The following is a 19,689-nucleotide window of genomic DNA, read 5'->3' as shown; positions in this document are numbered from 1 at the left end:
GTTGTTTCCATTTGTTAAGACTTTGTAATACCCTAATAGTGCCATACATTGCAATAGATGAACATCCCTAACATTTTTTTTTATAAAATTGTAGACACAAGCGTGGAAGTGGATAAAGAAGTATGTTTAACAGGCACATTATTAGTACCATAATAAATAGTGTGGCAATGACAAAAAGCAATACTGATTTTTAATCATTTTAAGTGCCACAGAGGTTTTAACCAACCCTAGTAAGGCCATTGTGTCTCATATTCACCTTTGGGTGTTAGTTTATGTCAACATGACTTTTATCCTGCTTTATAATTATGTGTAATTATGTACCTACCTTTTTTAAGGTTATTCTTTTCATGCCAGGCAAGTTAAAAAAACAAAATTGTAAATGTTGCAAAATTTTGTGGTAAAAGCTTATCTGCTCTGGCCTGTTATAGCAGTTTGATTGTGGTTAATATTGCTTAAGACAGCTGTGAAGCAGCACATTTGTTCTCATGCCTCAAAAGGTTTGTCCTTAGGCAGAGAGGAAATGTCTTATAGCACACTAAAAATTACAGTTGTGTGAGATTGGATGGCCATTTAGCTACCATAGTACACACAATTTTAAGGATACAATCTGCACTCACTTGTTTTTTTGACTGGTTCTGGCATCTTCCTGAATGATGTCCTCTCCTCAAAGTGCAGTCTGCTGTCTAGCTCTGTCTTTTGCCTTTAATAGTAGTGCTCGCTCTCTATAAGTGCACTACCTCTCTAGACACCTCAATTCCATAACATGAAGGCCAAAGAACAACAGCTGCCCTAACACACGTCCCATCAAAGCTCATCCCAACCCAGAATCACATCAGCACGCATGCCACACTCACATACACGCACGCACATACACCCACGCGACCACGCAACCAGGCTATATTTCAACCATCATTTCCTCCAACACCTCGCCTGAATGACAGGCCTTGAGAGCGGGAGCCTGGGATGTTAGGCACCGGTTAATTTTAGAACTTTTTATTTAAAAAATAAATAAGAAGAGGGGGTAACAAAGACAACACTAAGACTATGTGGGGTGTGAAGTACATTTAAGTGAAAAAAGAAAGCTAATTAGCATCCATTGTCCTTTTTTCAGGAGCTTGTATCAGGGCTTCCATTTGTATCATATGAAAGGAAAATTCAACCAGAATATACAAGAAATTATAGACTTGAAATTTCAGTTTGGAGCAAAATTAGTAAGCAAATCTTCTCTATCCATTTAAAACAAGGTAATGTCACTTTTCAATATCAAAGTGTTCGGACATTAAATTTTCAATTTTGGAGGAAATGTACACATTTCAGTTTTTATTCCCTGTTTTTTCTTATCACCTCTGTACAACAACAAATTGCATCACAAAACACGAGGGTGCGTGGTGAACAAGTTAGACACAAAGAGCAAACAATTTAAACTGCGAGAGTCAAAGATCAACACCCACGAAAATGAGCACGAAAACAGCATAAAAAATCCAGTCTGCCAAATTACTATTTAAATATAATTTGTTTTTAATGGGCCCTGATAAATTTGAATGTGTTTTAAGAGAGTATAAAAATAAGAGAAATATGAAAAGAGGCAAAGAGCCACAGTATATACAAAGTATTATAAGAAGCAAAGAGCCGCATTGTTACATCTTTGGCAGGACGTCGTGGTGACGTAACGAGGAATTAAGACCCAATCGCAGGGAAGCAGACAAGGATGAGGGAAACCAAACCAAAACCAAACCTGACAAGGCGAGATACGGGAAAGCGAGGAACGATGCACATGGAACATGGATCGAGGTAACGAGGAAACATGGCGAGGACGAACGAAAGCAGACGATCTGACCAATGACATAACAATCAGTGGGGTTTAAATAGAAATGGGTTGACGAGACAATTAGGAACACCTGGGAATCACACGAGGGAGCAGGCAGGGAATAATAATAATAATAACAAGATAATAATAATCAGACATAGGCTTTGTCATCATCATTGACTCAATAAACAACAACAAAAAGCCTAATTGTCATCATACCCAGAAACTGCGTATGACGAAGTTGGTAGTGCTTCTCCATAAGGTGCGTTTTCTCGGCAAAAGACCCAAATAAGTGATAATTTCGGACTCGTAATTTGGCATTCTGCCGTTATGGATACATCGCATCACCCCCCGAGCGGATCACTTACTTCTCACTGTCTTTCACTTACCTTCAGTCAGCCAGAAGGAGGCAGATCACCGCCCAACGTCTTTTCATATTACCTCACCCCGAAGTTATTACACAGAAGGGATTGTGTGTCGTGTTACCGCAAGTTTAGAGTCCTGATGGATGATGTGCGAAAAAACTGACCAGGGGCGGAGAAACGACAGTTGAACACAATGGGCAATCACTTAGACAGGACACCGGGGGGGGAAAGCATAAAACCTAACAACCCTAACACGCATTCATTTGGCCACGAGCCATATGCGGCTCAGGAGCCACGTGTTCGTCACCCATTAACTACGGTGTATTCGACAGCACATGGTTCATATTGAATAGAAATAATCCTCCCTGAAACCACGATTTGCCAATTTTGTTATGCTCTCCACCAATATTTTAGTTGTTGTCCCTTTTACTAGTAATTTATATTTGTACTTGGACAGATAGGCCAGAGGTTTTCCATTTTGTCTTGAATTCAATTACTTGTGCTAATAATGGGTTAAATTTTATCTCTAGGAGAGAAGCAGAGAATTTACTAGTTGTAGAAGAGTAGAATATGAGTTGCTTTTTCTCTTTTGCATTTCATATCAACATTATTAAATTAGGGGACCTAGGTTGTCAAAATAATGCCTCATTAAAAGAAGATTTTTCTAGGCGTTCTAATATGAGTTAAGTTATTTATGTATGTATGCCGAGTGATTGACTCAAGGTGACATGCACCCTACTTTTCTTTGGTCATTTATACTGATAATTATTATCATCGTGCAGACACATTTATATTTAAATGTATGCACCAATTTGCATGATGAGAGGAAATTGGGCTTTTTCTTACAGATGTTTTTTTGTGATCTTTTATCAGCTTGGCGTGATAATTAGCATTTAAAAGGCACAGAATGTCCTTTTTCAAGGTGTTTTAGGAATTAATTTTTATACGCCTCTGAAAACAGCTGGATTCTCATCAACCCTTTCATGCAGAAATGATGTTTTTTTGTTTTTTTTTAATCCTCACAGGACACTTATTTACGTCATTGGCTGCATTTGACGGCGGTAGAAGTCCCATCCATTTTGACTAGGAGGGGTGAATAAACATTCGTTCATTTTTTAAAAGAAGAACAGAGAGAAAGGAAAAACATCAGAAAAACACAAATTTATTATACATGATGAAATACACATGAATGTAACTAGCGGTGCTATGGCCTTTTGAGTATTCTTACCAGAGGGCACCATGTGTGTGTTTGTGTGTGTGTGTGTGTGTGTGTGTGTGTGTTTGGGGTGGGGGGTCGGGTTGTCGGTGTTTTAATGGTTGGATAAAAATAGAGTTATTATTCTGCCACCCATATCTAATCTATGCTTCTGTTTTACTTTGGTTTGCCACCACGTGTATGAGCCACATGGGCAGATACGCGTAGTTGGCTCGTTAGGCTTTAATTATGAACCGTTCTTAATGAAGTCCCACATGTCCATTAAAAACCAACAAACTGTGGCATCCACAGGAAATTGCGTTATGACTGAAATATTTGTTTATTCCATTTTCATTTATTCATCACTTATATAGTACAAAAATTCAATTTTAACATGGTTATTGGTGACTCAGGCCCATAATCTATCATCTTTAAATAACAGGTTACATACTCATAATTGCATGGCCATATTTCAGAAAACGCTATACACACACCTTACTAAATCTGGCTTTCACATTTTCCTGAATTGCAAAAGCGGTATTGACTTGGTTGACAGAAACTGAAATCATTGCAATATATTTCTGTAGCGTTAGAAATACATGTGCTGTACATTAACACTGGATAGCTTTTATGATACTTTTAATGCTATTTTCTTGGAATGTTAACAATGACTAAGAAGGAGAACTAGGAACCATACCTGAATTGTTAACATTTGTTTTGCATCATTACCTTTCTGCCTACATGTACGACTTTCTCTCCAAATGACTCTTCCCGAGAACCTCATCACTGAACTGGTATGTCAATTTTTTCTTGATCTTTTTTACCTCTCCAGTTTTGCCATAGTTGCGCAGAGCCCGTGCCATTTTTTGATAAGTCATTTTTTTGCGGTTGCCTTTTTGGATCCCCCAGCGATGTGCGAGAGCCTCCTTGTGTTTGGATGAAAACTGGAACATCCCTTTGTCTCGGTCTACCCACCAGATACTGTCCTTCATGTCGCCATTCCGTAAAAGGTCCAACAGAAACTGATACAATCGAATCTTCTTTTTGTTACCTTTGGGAAAGATAAAAAGTGATTCAATCACTAATTTTGTCATTTCAGCCGCCCCTCCCCGTCCGTCAAAATGAATTGGACGTTTAGTGCCGTCAATGACAGCCGGTGAATTAAAGTCATAATTTGAGCCTGAAAAGGTTAACATAACAATTTCAAACGAGTGAAGTGAAATTATTTTTCCTTATTGTCTTTTGGCATTATTTGGCCGGTGCGACTTATACTCAGGTGAAGCTTATAGTCCGAAAATACGGTACTTGCTTATGGTTACTTTGGCACAGTGCAGTCACTTGCTGATACTTGCCAATACGCACTTCAAAAAATTCTTAACAAAATTTTTTGGGGGGACTCTGTAAAAGTAAATACCATGTTTCTTTCAACAAAATCGGGTGTCACGGAGTAGTTCGAAAAATGCCATATACAATTGTTCTGCTTACCCTTTTAAGTAAAATAAAAAAGTATGTTTAAAGAAAAGGTTATGTTGTTTAAAAGACATATGTAAGCAAAGATCACGGTTGTGAAATGCCCGATGGGGTCAGCTTGCCTTGTCAGCTCCTGTAGCTTGACAAAACAAGAAGCACACATGCTGTAGTCTGCAAAATGCAGTCAACCACAGAGAGGGAGCAAAACTATGATCCAATTCAGTTTTCTGATAATGAAAGCTGATGAATAAGATGAGCTGGCGTCTGGATGAAATGGAAAGAACACTCATACAAATGAACCGTTTTGGAGGGGGACGGGGTAGCTAACTTATGGAGGTGGAATCAATACTAAAAAGGGGAAAAACTGTGGTTTGCAACTTAAAACTATATACTATACTGTATGCATAATGAAGACGTGATTTGCATAGACGTAAAGAGGGTTTCAGCCACTTTTTTCCGTTTGTTGGCTACATTTTATATTTGCAAAACAAAATGCATTCTTTTATGAATGGTAGTGTTCATTTGTAAACCAAATTTCTTTGAATGACGTTTCATTTGTAAACTTTCTTGTTTCATTTTTTTACTTTTCGCATGATTCTACTCCTTTGTAGCTAGCCTTCTCTTTCTGCTGTTCATTGTTTTCTCTTCATCCACACCTTACGATACACTTTTACAAATGGGCTGACCTACCCATCTCTCCAGGTATGACGTAAGGAACTTGATCTCGAAGACACTCCTCATCAGACACCTCCAGGGGCGGACTTGGACGTCCATGCTCTTCATCATCAGTGCTGCGCTGGGACACATGCGCCGGATACATTGTCCGTGGGAAGAATGTTACCTGTAAAATAGCAGAGAAAGTTGCTTTAATTAAGAATCTGTCTTAAGTGATAATAATATTACATAAAACTCATCTTCCAATCGGAACATGCAATTTTATAATTAATTTATTTAAAAACCTCATGCAGGCATGGATTTTTGAAAGCTTCATATTTTGAACACTTTATGCTTTCAAGTGAATTCGATGTGGTATTCACCTCAAGGTATTCATTCATTCTCCATACCGCTTATCCTCACAAGGGTCGCTGGTTTTCAATTTAGAGCAGGGGTGTCAGACTGGAGTTGGTTCGCGGGCCGATTTAACGTCTACTTGATTTCACATGGGACGGACCATTTTAGATATAATATTTAGATTTTTTTTTAAATAAATGGATTAAAAGGACTGGATTAAAAGCCCTGCATATTCATTTTTTTTATAGATCTAAAACAATGTTTATTTTACCTTTTTTTATATATATTTTTAGATTTTACAAAATGATTTTTGGACTAAAAACACAGAAGAAAATGATTAAAAGATTACAATTATTGATTTAAAAGGGGCAAAACACGAAATTTAATATACATGTAAACTCTTCATTTGAATTTGATCCTAAAACAGAAAGTCGGCACTCATGATTTACTTTCCCGGGCCACACAAATTGATGCGGCGGGCCAGATTTGGCCCCCGGGCCGCCACTTTGACAGGTGATTTAGAGCATTCAAACTATATGTACTAACCTAATAAGCGGGCGTATTGGCAGGAGACAAATTTTAACTCAATATATAAAATGGCCAAAGCCATGATTTCATTTGTCAAGTCTATTTACACAATCCTAAGTACAAGGATCTCAAGAGATTTCACATTCATAGTATTCCTTTGTGTAAATCTCCAATTCCGAAAAGGAACAACTTGGACAAAGCTTTTTATTTTGAACATGAATAGTTTTGCCTCTAAGGCTGAATAACCCCATAGCGCAAACTATAATTCTTCAATATTGGTGTCACTATTTATGAACATCAATTTTTTGTTGGAAGGCTATGTAACCTATAAGTTACACTGAAGAAGCGATGAGCCAAAATATGTTGCCACTGTTCACTGTTTCATTATTTTCAATGGTTTACTACTGTAGTATATATACAACATATATCATATACAGTGACTTCTCTAACTTGGCTCCGTATTTTCTGGACTATAAGTCGTGTTTTTTTTCCATAGTTTGGCTGGGCCAGCGACTTAATATTTATTGCGACTTATATGTTTTTTTTCCTCTCTTACCATCGACAGCCTGTCATGCTTTGTTTTTCAGGCTATCATTGTCTGAAAAAACTGCTTAGTTAACAAATGCCAATTTGGCCAGTTGTTCTCCATTTTATGGTAGTTTCTTGAATCTGTGTTTGTTCTTGGATTGTGTCCAAATAAAAAAATGCTATCCCAAAGTGCGACATAATCAAGGGCAATTTATACATACTCTGAAAAATGCAATATTTTTGTTCTTTGGTTGTTAAATATTTGCAAGAATTTTTTTTATTATTGTTTGCCAATATTTTTAAAGTTTTCATAACAAATGCCTGATGTTTTTACAATTGAAGATTTTCAACTTTGAGCTCAATTTTTTTAAGCTTATGTTTAAGTTTTTTTTGTGTTTCTGAAAATGTGTTGTTCTGTCCAAAATTGTTGCTGCGTCCATACAAAAATGCGGCTTTTACTTCAATTAATATTTCTTATTGTATAATATGTGCAAAAGAGGTTGAGAAGAATTTAGTGGCATTAGTGTGTATTTTCTTGTTGTTGCCAATAATGAAACACTGAAATTTACTTCATGTACTTGGCTTTTTAAAAGAAACATCTGTAGCATATGTTCTAATATTTTATAATTCAACTGAATTGTTGAATAGTGGTGATGAAATTTAAAAAAAGGAAATCTAGTTGAACAACTTTTTTCCCTCCCAGAAAATCCATACTTGGGGTAGATAGCAGAAATAACATTACAAAGCAATGCAGTTTTAGTCTTGTTCATTAACGGCATTAATGAGCATGAATGAATGACTATCCGCTACAAAAAAGGCATCATAGCTGGGGAGGGTTTTTTAGTATCCTTTTATTATCATTTATTAATTTTTTTCACTTGAGTATGTAAATTGGTTTCTTGGATTTTACTGAGTATATACAGTTTTATGGACTTATTACATGACAGAGTGACTTACTGGTTGCTGTAACATATGAGAATGTGGGCCAAGGTTTGGATCCAGTAGGTTTTCTGCATCGTAGCGAATCACCTCATGTCGAACTAGAGAAGGTGGGTGCAGAGACTGAACACTCTGCAGCTCTGTAAAATTTGTCTCTTGAAGGTTTTCAAACTCAACAGGGTGGACATGAGTGTGAGGATGATAGTCCCAGTGATCTAATCAGAAAACGGCGAAACATGGATTACATCAGACACAATTATTACAACACAAGCTTCAAGTTATTTGTAAGAAGGGCATTTTCATTATATTCAAAATATATATATAAAATGTGAAATCATTTTTATTTCAGTTCTGGACTTTGATATTTTTCATTAACTATTTTCCTCCCCCAAAATTAAAGAAAACATTTAAGGATTTTCAGACACTGCCTTGTTAAATATAATGTAGCCAATTCCAAGGTCTAATTGCAAGATTACTTTTGCTTTTCAGCATTTGGGCACACTGCCAATTTAATTCTAATATATAAGTCAATATGAAATCTACATCTTGTCAGAATGTGCCAAATTTTCACCATAGACTTTCATTTGCCCTAATTTTGAAAATAATTTAATGGAAACAGTTTTGGAAAAGAAAACACACTCCTCTTTCTCTTTTAAGTCTGTTTTGGTGGAATATTCAAAATTAGTACCAAGAAAATTTCAACAAAACCCCAAGGGGCGTAAATTGTTCTATGTCTGTAGTTGCAGAAGCGACCAAAAAAATAGCATCTGTTTCCTGTACCCTTCAGCTGTGCATATTCACCTTAAGTGCAAAAAAGTAAATAAATAAAAAGTTTCTATCCATGCGTAATTAAAAAATAACATTTAAGTATGCATTGTATCCTTCAGCACACAACACTTAGGATAAGCAGTACAAAAAATGAATGAATGTATGCATTAGTAATTACTCACAAGGATTAACTTGTTATTTTTTTTCATATTACATCTTAATAAATGTTGTTGTAATTACATATGAAATACAATAACTTATAGTCATAGTACCTTTTAAAAATTAATGTACAAAAACATAAATTAATTCCAAATGTTTACACTGACCTGCCTGTATTTCTGTATCCAGAACATATGGGCTATAATATTCTGGAATTTGGTGTCTGTAGATATCTGGTTCATACAATTCTTCTGAAGACTACACACATACAAAAACATTCAGAGAAACAGTCAGTTGTGAAACATAAGTCAAGGAAAATCTAGTCCAGTTGTATTGAATTTGAATCATATTCACAGATTTTATATTATTCACATACGTATTCAGAAACATTTGCATGTAATAAACATTGAACATATGCAGTGTACACACAGATATATATATATATATATATATATATATATATATATATATATATATATATATATATATATATATATATATACAAATCAAACAAAAATACATTTGAGTACATACTTTATTTTGAATACACTAAGTCGGCGTTAGCTTTTTTGGAAGAAAAACATGTTGCAACTGCTGTTCTGAAACTCTCAAGAACCAAAAAGTTTCGTTCTTGTGTTGCTTTTCGTATAACGGACTTTAAGTCTTGGCCCTCCTATATACAAATGAACTAGAGTTTGGTAGGTCATTTATCAAACATAAAATGATTCAGTAGGTTGGTTATTCATGTATGTGTTGAAGACATTTGTCCTCGTAATTGAATAAATAAATTAGTCCGTATAATGGAAGGCACGACAACAAAAAATAGAGGGAAAAAAATTATACTTACAGGTGTTATGAGGTAACTCTCCATTCTGTAGGGATGCAACATGGGGGCTTCTTCTCCAACAAGTGGGCTCAAAGACACCTTGCAGACCAAAAGCTCTTCCAACCTTTCAAAACTTTTACAGCACCATTGCACAACGTTTCAAAATTTCCTCTCATTTAACGATAGCCAAATCATGTCCCTCTGTCTCACTTATTGTATAGTTAGTTCACTTTCATGAGCTGAACCAATCCAGGAGGCCTCCAGCGGGATAAATTACAAATAGAAAATAAGTATAGGCTTTCTTTTGGTAAAATGAAAAAGGAACTTAACTTCTGTAAATGTGTGTAGGTGGGAGCAACAGAGTGCGTCTACTGCGTTAGTCTCGTGAAACTTCACATTTATCAGCGTCTCTATATTGTCACCACCCTTGGTGGCCAATCATCAGTGACCGTGTCTCCTTTTAACGTCCCCATGTCAGGGGGATCTTCATCATATTAAATTCTGCTACAATCACTAGAGGCAAAGGCAATGATTCGGAAATTGATTTGGGTTGTTCCAGAATTTAAGTTTTTTCCTATTTGTCATCAGCACTCACTCATAGGCTGCTATTGCAATGAGACTAGGTTGAGAGAATATTCATGCATATTTTTCTTAGGCATTTCATATACAATTGAATATTTTTTAATGTATTCAGTGTGTCTTTATGATGATTAAAATGTCATTGCCCCAAACTGGTGTCTGTGTTGCAAAATAGAGTGAATTAATTAGTCTGTCTAAAGCATCCATATGGAAGCATCGCTTAATAGGTTTAGTTGGGTCCGTTCAGTACATGTGAATATTTTCATTACCATTTTTTTGTTAAGTTCCCCTTAGGTTACACTTTTTCGAAAATAAGTCAAATGTAAATAAGAAACCAACCACTTAGCTACACTGAAATCCAGTCAAAACCTGGATTCCATTCCTCACCCTCCACTTAAATTGCTCCCCCTTCAATAGTTTGCATACTAGAAATACACACATACAATCACATGCATACCCGCACATGACTGGAAGATAAGATGAAGCTACAGTATCAGTTTTGGAGATTCTGATTATCACATAGGAGATACAGGGCTATCCCAAAAAATGCCAAAAGGGGATATAGCCCCTGCTTGCAATCTAGATTTAAGAAAAGAAAATAAAGGTAGGGTGAGATGGGGTGGGCTTATATGACTTTGATGTTGGTCTGTTGTACTGTCCTTTATAATACTATAAGTGTAATATTTTAGAATGAGCTAACTATTTAATATCTGTTATTAATGTTGCTGCCTTGCTTATGGCTGTCACCTGTGTATTGTCGTAGTTGGCTAGGAAAGGCCCCAGAACACCCTGCGACCCATGTGAAGATCCCATACCTGTCAACCTCTGCCGATAACTGCCCTTATAAATGATTATGATTCCCCTTACAAACCCCCAAAAAAACTTACAAACACCGTACGACTCGTATGGTGTTTGTAAGGTTTTTTGGGGGTTTGTAAGGGGAATCATAATCATTTATAAGGGCAGTTATCGGCAGAGGTTGACAGGTATGAGATCCAGTAAATGAATGAATATTAATTTTGTTTTGTCGTCCTCCAACGCACCAAGGAATGGCCCTGTATTATTGTTCATACACAACAATAGGATTCCAATTTTTATGCTACATTTCACAAAGATATGTGTCATTACGATGAACATGTTATTTAGTAGCTACAACTATGACTTTTTTATGTATTTTTTTTTCTTGCCATATGTCATGTTAGCATCATTCACTGTCTTTGGTCATTTTCTCAGTTTTTTTCCAGCAAGAAGAGACTAATTCACAAGGTATGGAATGCAAACATTTGCTAGAAGTCATTAGACCAGACACAGATGAACTGGTAACAGAACAGACCACAATGACATGCAATTTAATATCCTGAAACACCATCTCTATTGAAATTCGTAGAGTAATGCTGGCTGATCGCATTCATCCCAAACATATATTCAGGATATAATTTGGAGTGCATATGCTTGCCATGCAAGCAAAGGAAAGCTTTTAGAAATAAAGAAAATATCCCTGACAACTCAGTGCTACCTGCTATCTGTTAAGGGCTATGTACACTTGGATATGATGAGAAAACTTAAATACAACAAAAAAGTAATTGTGAACATACAGCATATTGACACAATTCAGCAACTTTCTACAGCCAGGTTAGATTTCCAATTAGACCAACTACACCAGATGAAAGTAGAAAAAAAATGTTCCAAGAAACATTTAGTTTTTTACACCTGTAATTGCAAGGTTACATATCCATTTGTGAGCTCTGTCGACCAACAACCCCTGACAAATTCTTATCAGTCTCAGCAAATGATCACTGAGGAGTTTAATTGTGTAGAAAAAAAGCAGACCATTGACAGCCCCTAAAACTAAATTCCATTCATTTAAGATGGAAACATCCTGGCTTTAGGAAACACTAAACAAAATCAAATCAGTGAATGGCTGGCCCCCAATTCAGGGTGTCCCCTGCCTGGTGCCCATAGTTAGCTAGGTTCCAGCACCCTCCGCTACCCTTGTGAGGATAAGCGGTACAAAAAATAAATAAATGAATGAATGAATGTAATTATCATACAGTTTGCAACATCGTGACATGACTCAAATGTCAGCTGAATTGTGTATTTCAGCTTGCACACATACTGGTATTCATTTATTTTTATGGCACAGACAGGTGAACTCTGACGACATTTTTGAAGTCTCAATCAATTGAAATTTGTTAGTTTATGTGCTTTTGGTGTTTGGCATTGTTTTAGTTTTGATGTTTTTCCTGCATAATTTGTGCTAATTGTCAATTATTTTCACCTGTTGTCGCCTCCCCCATGTGTCTCAGCCTTTCTGTTGCCTTGTGCCTTTTCTCAATGTCTTGTTAACACATGTCTACGTATTTAAGTCCTCTTTGTTTTTACTTTGTTTTTTCATTCATTCATTCATTCATTCATTTTCTGAACCGCTTTATCCTCATAAGGGTCATTGGGGGTGCTGGAGCCTATCCCAGCTGACTCCGGGCCAGAGGCGGGGGGCACGCTGAATCGGCGGCCAGCCGATCGCAGGGCAAATCGAGACGGACAACCATACACACGCATACCCATACCTAGGGGCAATTTAGAGTGTACAATCAGCCTACCATGCATGTTTTTTTGGAATGTAGGAGGAAACCGGAGTACCTGGAGCAAACCCACACAGGCCCGGGGAGAACATGCAAACTCCACACAGGTGGACTGACCTAGATTTCAACCCAGGACCTCAGAGCTGTGAGGCCGACGTGCTAACCACTCAACCGCCGGACCGCCCTACTTTGTTTATAGTCTCTTTTATTAAAACCCTTTGAGTGTTAAGTGACAAAAATATGCTGGTTGAATGATAATCTCGGTCATTATTTAAGATATTAAATTCCTCTGACATTTGTAAGATCCAGAAACTGACCAACAGTCTAAGGGAGATGCTAAAAAAATATGAACCATAATCATGCAAGATAAGCATTTTGTTTTACACTTCAGCTCATGTTTTTCAGATTTGACATTTAAATCCACACAAACCTGTTGATTCATTTCATTGCAATCAATCCACACCAATAGATATTGTTCGCCCAGCTTGTAAGGGATCAAACCGACAATCTCCTTCCAGTGGGACATGTTCCAAACACCTTCCAAAAGAAGCCATCCCGTAGGCAACCTATCCAGATGCCCAGATGCCATTTCCATTCTCCATTCTGAACAAGACCTTGATTTTCCGATTGAAGCCAATGTCTCAGATTTAGAGATCTCTTCATTTTCCTCATGGAAAGGCATCTCGGTAGCATTAAAGATATCTTTGAAGGATTTTGGTCCATGGACTTGAGTTGAGGTTAGCAGCCTTCCATCTCAGTTCTACATGTTGTGAATGGTGCACTCCTTCTACCTCCTCATATGGTGAAGCTGAATTTTGGGGGGGAAAGCAATACCAGTTATTATTGTGTTTGAGTAGAGCAGTTAAATAAATTCAAGTAAATTGAGTATCAATTCAGTTGTCTCGTCATTTTATAAAGTACTCTTTTTTTTAATTGGATACTTCTTTCTTTTTCAGTCAAGCCCATTCTCCTGGTCTCTTTTGTTTTGTTTGTCAACGAAGTAGAAATGTATGCAAATAGGATGAAGTGCTATGAACTTGAGGTTTATAGTCTATAAAAACATTCATTACCAGGCTAGATTTTTACAAGAAATAGTGTTGAGGGAGGTTTATGTTGTAAGTAATAATGCATTATAAGGAATAAATTGAACGAACAAAACAAACAAAAAATGTTGTCAAATGTTAAAAGAAAAACTGGTTTAGTGTTGTAATCTTAATCTGAACATGCACACAAGACGAACAAAACATTGGAAATTACATTCAATGCAACCTAGTATTCATTACGAAATCATAAATGTTTTTGGTGTGTCTTCTCTGTGGTCTGTGAACTTAGCAGAATAAAATGAAGGGCACGTCAACCATTAAAGTAAAATGAGGAACTGGAAAGTTTTCTTTCGGATTCGGTTCTATGAATGTCTTACAATAAATCCGCATGCATGTCGCAGTGTAAAAATGATCCTGACTTCAATATGAATTGGAAAATGTTTTTCCTTTGTTGCAGACCAAGGAAGTAAAAATAAACAAAAATTCTGTTAATGAATTATTTTTAATACTCTTACTATACTTCGGCAAGAATTGTTTGTTTTTGGGGGGGCTTTTCTGTTTGGTTTTTCAGTTTTTATCTAGCTTCAGATATGATCCCTGTACACTATCAATGCTGCACTTTTTAAAAATGCATCGTTAACATTTTGCCTCTGGGTCAATTTTTTTGCTCGTCAATAGAATAATGGACTTCAGGCGGAACAAGCCTGCTTCACTCTGCTGACTTCACTTGGACTACTTATATATTCTTTTCTTATGTATATATTATTGATCTGTTGTTTTTTGTGCACTATGTGGTGAAAGCTTTAAATGTCTTTATACTTGTATAATGACAATAAAAGCATTCAATTCAAGTGATGGTAAAAGATTTCCTCTTGAGGTCTTTCACTTGAAATGGTATTTATGGTTTACAAAAGGATTTTTTTTTAATCGCACACTAACACCTGTTTGACTATGTTGCAGTAGCCCGTGACTATGCATAAAGTACTACTTTGTTCTCTAAAATGTAATGCAGTGCTCAGTTTTCTGCCCAAATAAATGAAAACAATACGTTTCCAGATAATTGCAAGATGCACAAAGTTACAGTTTGTGGTGAATTGTCAGGTTTTCTTTAGCAAGTTTTAAGTAATATTATCATATGAATTAAGAAGCACAGTGTAGATATAATCAGACTGTTTTCATAATTGCGGCTTGGAACTAGAATGGAACATGCTGCATAAACGTACTCAAATCATTTTCCACTAATAAGCGGGCTTCTTCACATAGCTTTTAAAAATAGCATGTTCACAGTGCACACTTCGACCTTAACACAAGGAAAAAGAAACTTGTCAAGGTCAAAGTTTTCTGAGCCAAGCCACCCTCTCAACCAGATGTTGTAAAGTCTTCTTTTGCAGGTCTGTACTGTGAAATAGGTGCTTGAACACTGCCTTCCAAACCTGATCACTCTGGTTGCCTCCCACATCCCAAGAACAAGCATAATAGACGGATTGAACACTCTAAATTCCCCATAGTTGGAAGTGTTGTGTGTGAATGTTTGTCTGTCTATAAAAACCCTTCAACTGGCTGACCACCATTTCAGGGTGTACCCCAACTCCAACCATTAGTAAGCTGGGATAGGCCCTGCCACTACCACACTCCGATAAATGACTAAATAATTGATTTGCACATTGATTCAGGGGGACGCACGCGTTTTCATTCTGTGAGAAGAATGAATTACACGTCTACACCACACGTATGCAAAACATTCTCTTTTTCTGCTCCTCTGTTACCGTCTTACCAAAATTGCTCCAGACCAACATTCTAGTTTGCATTGAAACTTTTATTGTCTGTTAAATGGTATATTAAAAGTGGGCTTCTTATCCACCAAATTATCACCTCAAACAGGCATGTCTACAAAGGCAGTCTATAGCTGTGACTGGCATGCCTAGATAAGTGAAGACCGGTTCTAACAAATTCCAAAAGACAACTGAGGTTCGAACCCACCTGTGATGTTTACAATATGTATTAATGGCTGAAAATGGTAATGTTTGACCAGTTAATGATTGAATTGTTGTATAATTTTGTCACGGTGGAACACACAGTGGGACTCAAATGCGCGAGACTGTGGCGAGAGGCGGGTTGTGGATAAAAGTTTATTTGCCTGGCAGGTGATCATAGGCTGGCTAAAAATTAAAAAAAAATACCTGGGATGAAAAACACATAGGGCCAGCCCAAAATACAGAGGGCACAAGGCAATGAGCTACGTGGTGACTTCGCTTCCAACAACAAAAGTGATGCACTAGAAATTAGTACAGAAGGAGGGTATATAGTAGCGTATATAAGGCAAAAATAGGAAAGCATCAAGATAAAAGATGATCAATGCCGCTGAGGGTGACGCATAACAAATTTGGTTACATTTGGAAGGATTTCCTTTAGTTTTCATTTCCATTAACCTCTCAATTTTTGTAGATCTCAAGATGAACAAAGTCATTTGAGCACAAAATGCATTCAATATCACACACCAATTTAAATGATTCCAAAATCATTCAAATTTAGAATTTAGACTATATTTACAAAGCTATGACGGAGCTCGCAAAGCTGCCAGATGTGATTAGGTAGTAATGATGAGTGCCTGACATTGTTTGTCAAACTACATTTGATCTGCAAATCGAAAACTCCATAGGTCATACAAATATTTAAAAGTCACTATTTTTCTATATTCCTTCTTTTAGGCCTCTTATGCAGTAACTCACTAAACTAAACTGTCACTTTGTAATTGTCAACTGACATGTTGCAAAACCCATGTTGCTGACATCAACAGTTTTTAGCACGGACATTTTGATTGTTAGAGTTAGAGTTTCAGAAGCCTCACAACACAAGATCACGAGTTTGTACCCACGCAGGTTTGCATTGGGGAATGACACGCATGACCACTGACTGTGGAAAAACAGGATACAGGCAACAGCGCAACAGGAAGTGTTGCGCTCCTCCTCTGCAGAACATCAGTTTGGCCAGACTGGGTGCTGGTTGATGTCCAAACTTTGTAGATCCTGTGGTAGTGCACATATTTTGTAATCATCTACGCTTTTTACCATAGGAATGCAGGTTAAAAAAAAGAAAGAACAAAAGAACGAAAGAACGAGAGAAAGAGAGAAAGAGAGAAAGAAAGAAAGAAAGAAAGAGAGAAAGAGAGAAAGAGAGAGAGAGAGAGAGAGAGAGAGAGAGAGAGAGAGAGAGAGGAGAGAGAGAGAGAAAGAGAGAAAGAGAGAAAGAGAGAAAGAGAGAAGAGAGAAAGAGAGAAAGAGAGAAAGAGAGAAAGAGAGAAAGGAGAGAAAGAGAGAAAGAGAGAAAGAGAGAAAGAGAGAAAGAGAGAGAGAGAGAGAGAGAGAGAGACAGAGAGAGAGAGAGAGAGAGCAGAGAGAGAGAGAGAGAGAGAGAGAGAGAGAGAGAGAGAGAGAGAGAGAGAGAGAGAGCGAGAGAGCGAGAGAGCAAGAGAAAGAGAGAAAGAGAGAAAGAGAGAAAGAGAGAAAGAAAAAAGGAAAACGAAACTTGGTTTTATACTATAAAATATCAAATTACCATTTATAGGGGGAAATTATGTTTTTGTTACTTTTACTATACTTGGATGCAAAACAATGCAGCTTAACTCACTAAAAAAATACGTTGTTTTTTGTTATACATTGTAACTCTTAGACAGATTTCTTATCATACCGTAGAAGGGATTAAAAGAGCTTCTGCTTGATTTAATAGATATTATATAATAATTGATGGCCACCCATCCCTGCCTGGTGCCGTAGTTAACTGGGATATGCTACACCAACAACCCTTGTAAGGATAAGGGTTCAGAAAATGAATGACTATACATTAATTTGGATGCATTTATACATGTCAATGTAAATATTGACCTGTTCACACCAAAAGTAAATGTAGGAGTCAGAAGTATTGCCCATATAATTCATAAAATGATATTACTCTTAATGTATTATCTTGTGTAAAGCAATTATAAAGAATACCCAAAATGTGATAGTGACTGGTGGTCAAATGATTAAGCTGAAGGTTAAACACTGTTAAAGTCGCCATTGTGATGTTTGACAATGAAGTAGACAAAGTAACACTAAAAGATCAGTGTGTCTTCGTTGGGGAACGCCCACAGCCTCTCATAAAAAAACAAAAATGATTTGATCTTACCAGTTTGCTGTGTAAATCATCCATCCATCGCGTAGCATTTACATTTCCACAAATGTCGCGTGGTTAACTACTAGAAGCAAATTGCCAAAGGTGGATGAAAAATGCAGCTTTCTATATATCTCTGAATTAGCAGGGGAACTAAAAACTTCCTTAATTCTGCCAATTTAGGTTGAGAACCATAAGGCTTCTTCTCCTATTTCTTCTTGTTCCTTATTAAAAAACAAGAAGGTGACAAACTTCCTACAGAACATCTTTTTCAGGCTGTCAGTTTGCACTCCGATGGTTTTACAGTACAGTACAGTATTGCTTATTTTTCTTTACTACACAAGATGCAGAAAGATTATTTTTTCACTAAGCAAAAGACGTAATATAATGTTCCGACATTTCACTTGATTTTTAAATTTATTTCTGCATGTATGTATTGGAACATATAAATGTTTTTGGGTGAAACACAAATATAATTTTTGTTGTATTTTCAACTCAAGAACTATTCAATCAGGAGACGAAAAAAGTCAATTCTATACAGTGTAAGATGGTGAAATCACAATTAAAATTATCCAAAGAGTTGCATAGGCATATAAATGGTAACAAATCTTTGATTTAATTCATGGATTTATAAATCCTACTTCCTGGATTCCATTTATCAATTCTCCTCTGTAGGTGTACAGGGCAAAATTAAATTCATTGTTTACTGAGTGACATTAAGCTAAAGTTTCAGTGGCCATTATTTGTTTCACAATGACATGGAACAGTAACCTAACATGCGTGCTAGAGGACATCTAGCTCTCACTTCTTATTCCTGATTCCTCATTTTATCTGGACTCCACAACACCAAAGCTCACGAAGGCCACGGGTATTATTAGAAGAGTGTGGTTCATGAGGCACATGGACAAAATTATCATTTGCGGCACATGGGCTAAAAGCAAAAAAATGTAACATATCTTTACAATTGGTTAATAAACTTTTTTAATTTTTTTAATCTAAATACATTTTACTGGATGGTTACTTTTGCAACCTTAGCATAGGAAATTTTCATTTAGAAATGTATACCATATAAGGCTTTTTCAGCCTCAGTCCTTCCAAGCAACCAAGTTCCTCTTTTGCTGTTGCTTAAGCCAGACAAAGATGACTCAGAGCGGATATTAATCATGTATTTTTTTTGTGTGTGTGCTGTTTTTATCTTCAAATCTACCACACCAGATCAGGCACTGGTATCTTTTTTTCAAATGAGGTATTGTTCAAAAAAATAAATAGAAAATAAACAAAAAAGAAATACAGTAAGCCTCTCATTAATTTTCAATCCGAATGTATTGTTGTCAAATGGGTCACATGAAGTCAAATTGTCACATTAGGTGTGTGATGACAAATCCGCAATCAATTGCAGCTTATATCAAGTATCAGTAAAAAATAATGCTCATGGTTGGTTTTCAAATTGTATTCCTTGAGAGCCATACTCAGAATTTAAGAGTAAAAATGTGAAAATGAGATGTGATTTTTTGGGGGGGTTGTTTTACCACTTTTGAATTCTTTTGACAACACTGTTACAACATTGTTACTGTTACAACACACAGAAAAGTCTAATGAAAAAAAAGATGCTTGAAGTTAGAGCCGTAGTGACGCTCCTATTGGTGCATTCGGGACTCGGTTCTGTCACTAGCGGTTTAAATACATATTTTACCTCACAGGTCAGCGAAGAGCCACATGCACCCATCAGAAGAGCCACAT

The 19,689-nt window shown here is 36.6% G+C and overlaps 1 protein-coding gene across 1 annotated transcript; it reads right to left on the bottom strand.

Moving 5' to 3' along the window:
- Positions 1-3,683: 3,683 nt before the first annotated feature.
- spi1b (Spi-1 proto-oncogene b) lies at positions 3,684-9,976 on the bottom strand. The gene is made up of 5 exons (XM_077594547.1): positions 9,618-9,976; positions 8,938-9,028; positions 7,862-8,058; positions 5,528-5,678; positions 3,684-4,418 (listed from the first exon to the last, which is right to left on the bottom strand). The coding sequence occupies exons 1-5, from the start codon at positions 9,657-9,659 to the stop codon at positions 4,105-4,107; spliced, it is 795 nt and encodes a 264-aa protein (XP_077450673.1). The 5' UTR covers positions 9,660-9,976; the 3' UTR covers positions 3,684-4,104.
- Between the last annotated feature and the right edge of the window lie 9,713 nt (positions 9,977-19,689).

The sequence above is a fragment of the Stigmatopora argus genome, chromosome 2 (assembly GCF_051989625.1).
Source record: "Stigmatopora argus isolate UIUO_Sarg chromosome 2, RoL_Sarg_1.0, whole genome shotgun sequence".
Taxonomy (NCBI): Eukaryota; Metazoa; Chordata; class Actinopteri; order Syngnathiformes; family Syngnathidae; genus Stigmatopora; species Stigmatopora argus.
The sequence above is the reverse complement of the archived record's forward strand: the minus strand, read 5'-3'. Positions and strand labels throughout refer to the sequence as shown.

Coding starts and splice junctions, on each gene's coding strand:
- spi1b (XM_077594547.1), bottom strand. CDS start 9,659: ATGTTGCATCCCTACAGAATGGAGAGTTACCTCATAACACCT. Junction 9,029..9,617: donor AGAGTTACCTCATAACACCT/GTAAGTATAATT, acceptor GTATGTGTGTAG/TCTTCAGAAGAATTGTATGA. Junction 5,679..7,861: donor CTCATATGTTACAGCAACCA/GTAAGTCACTCT, acceptor GCTATTTTACAG/GTAACATTCTTCCCACGGAC.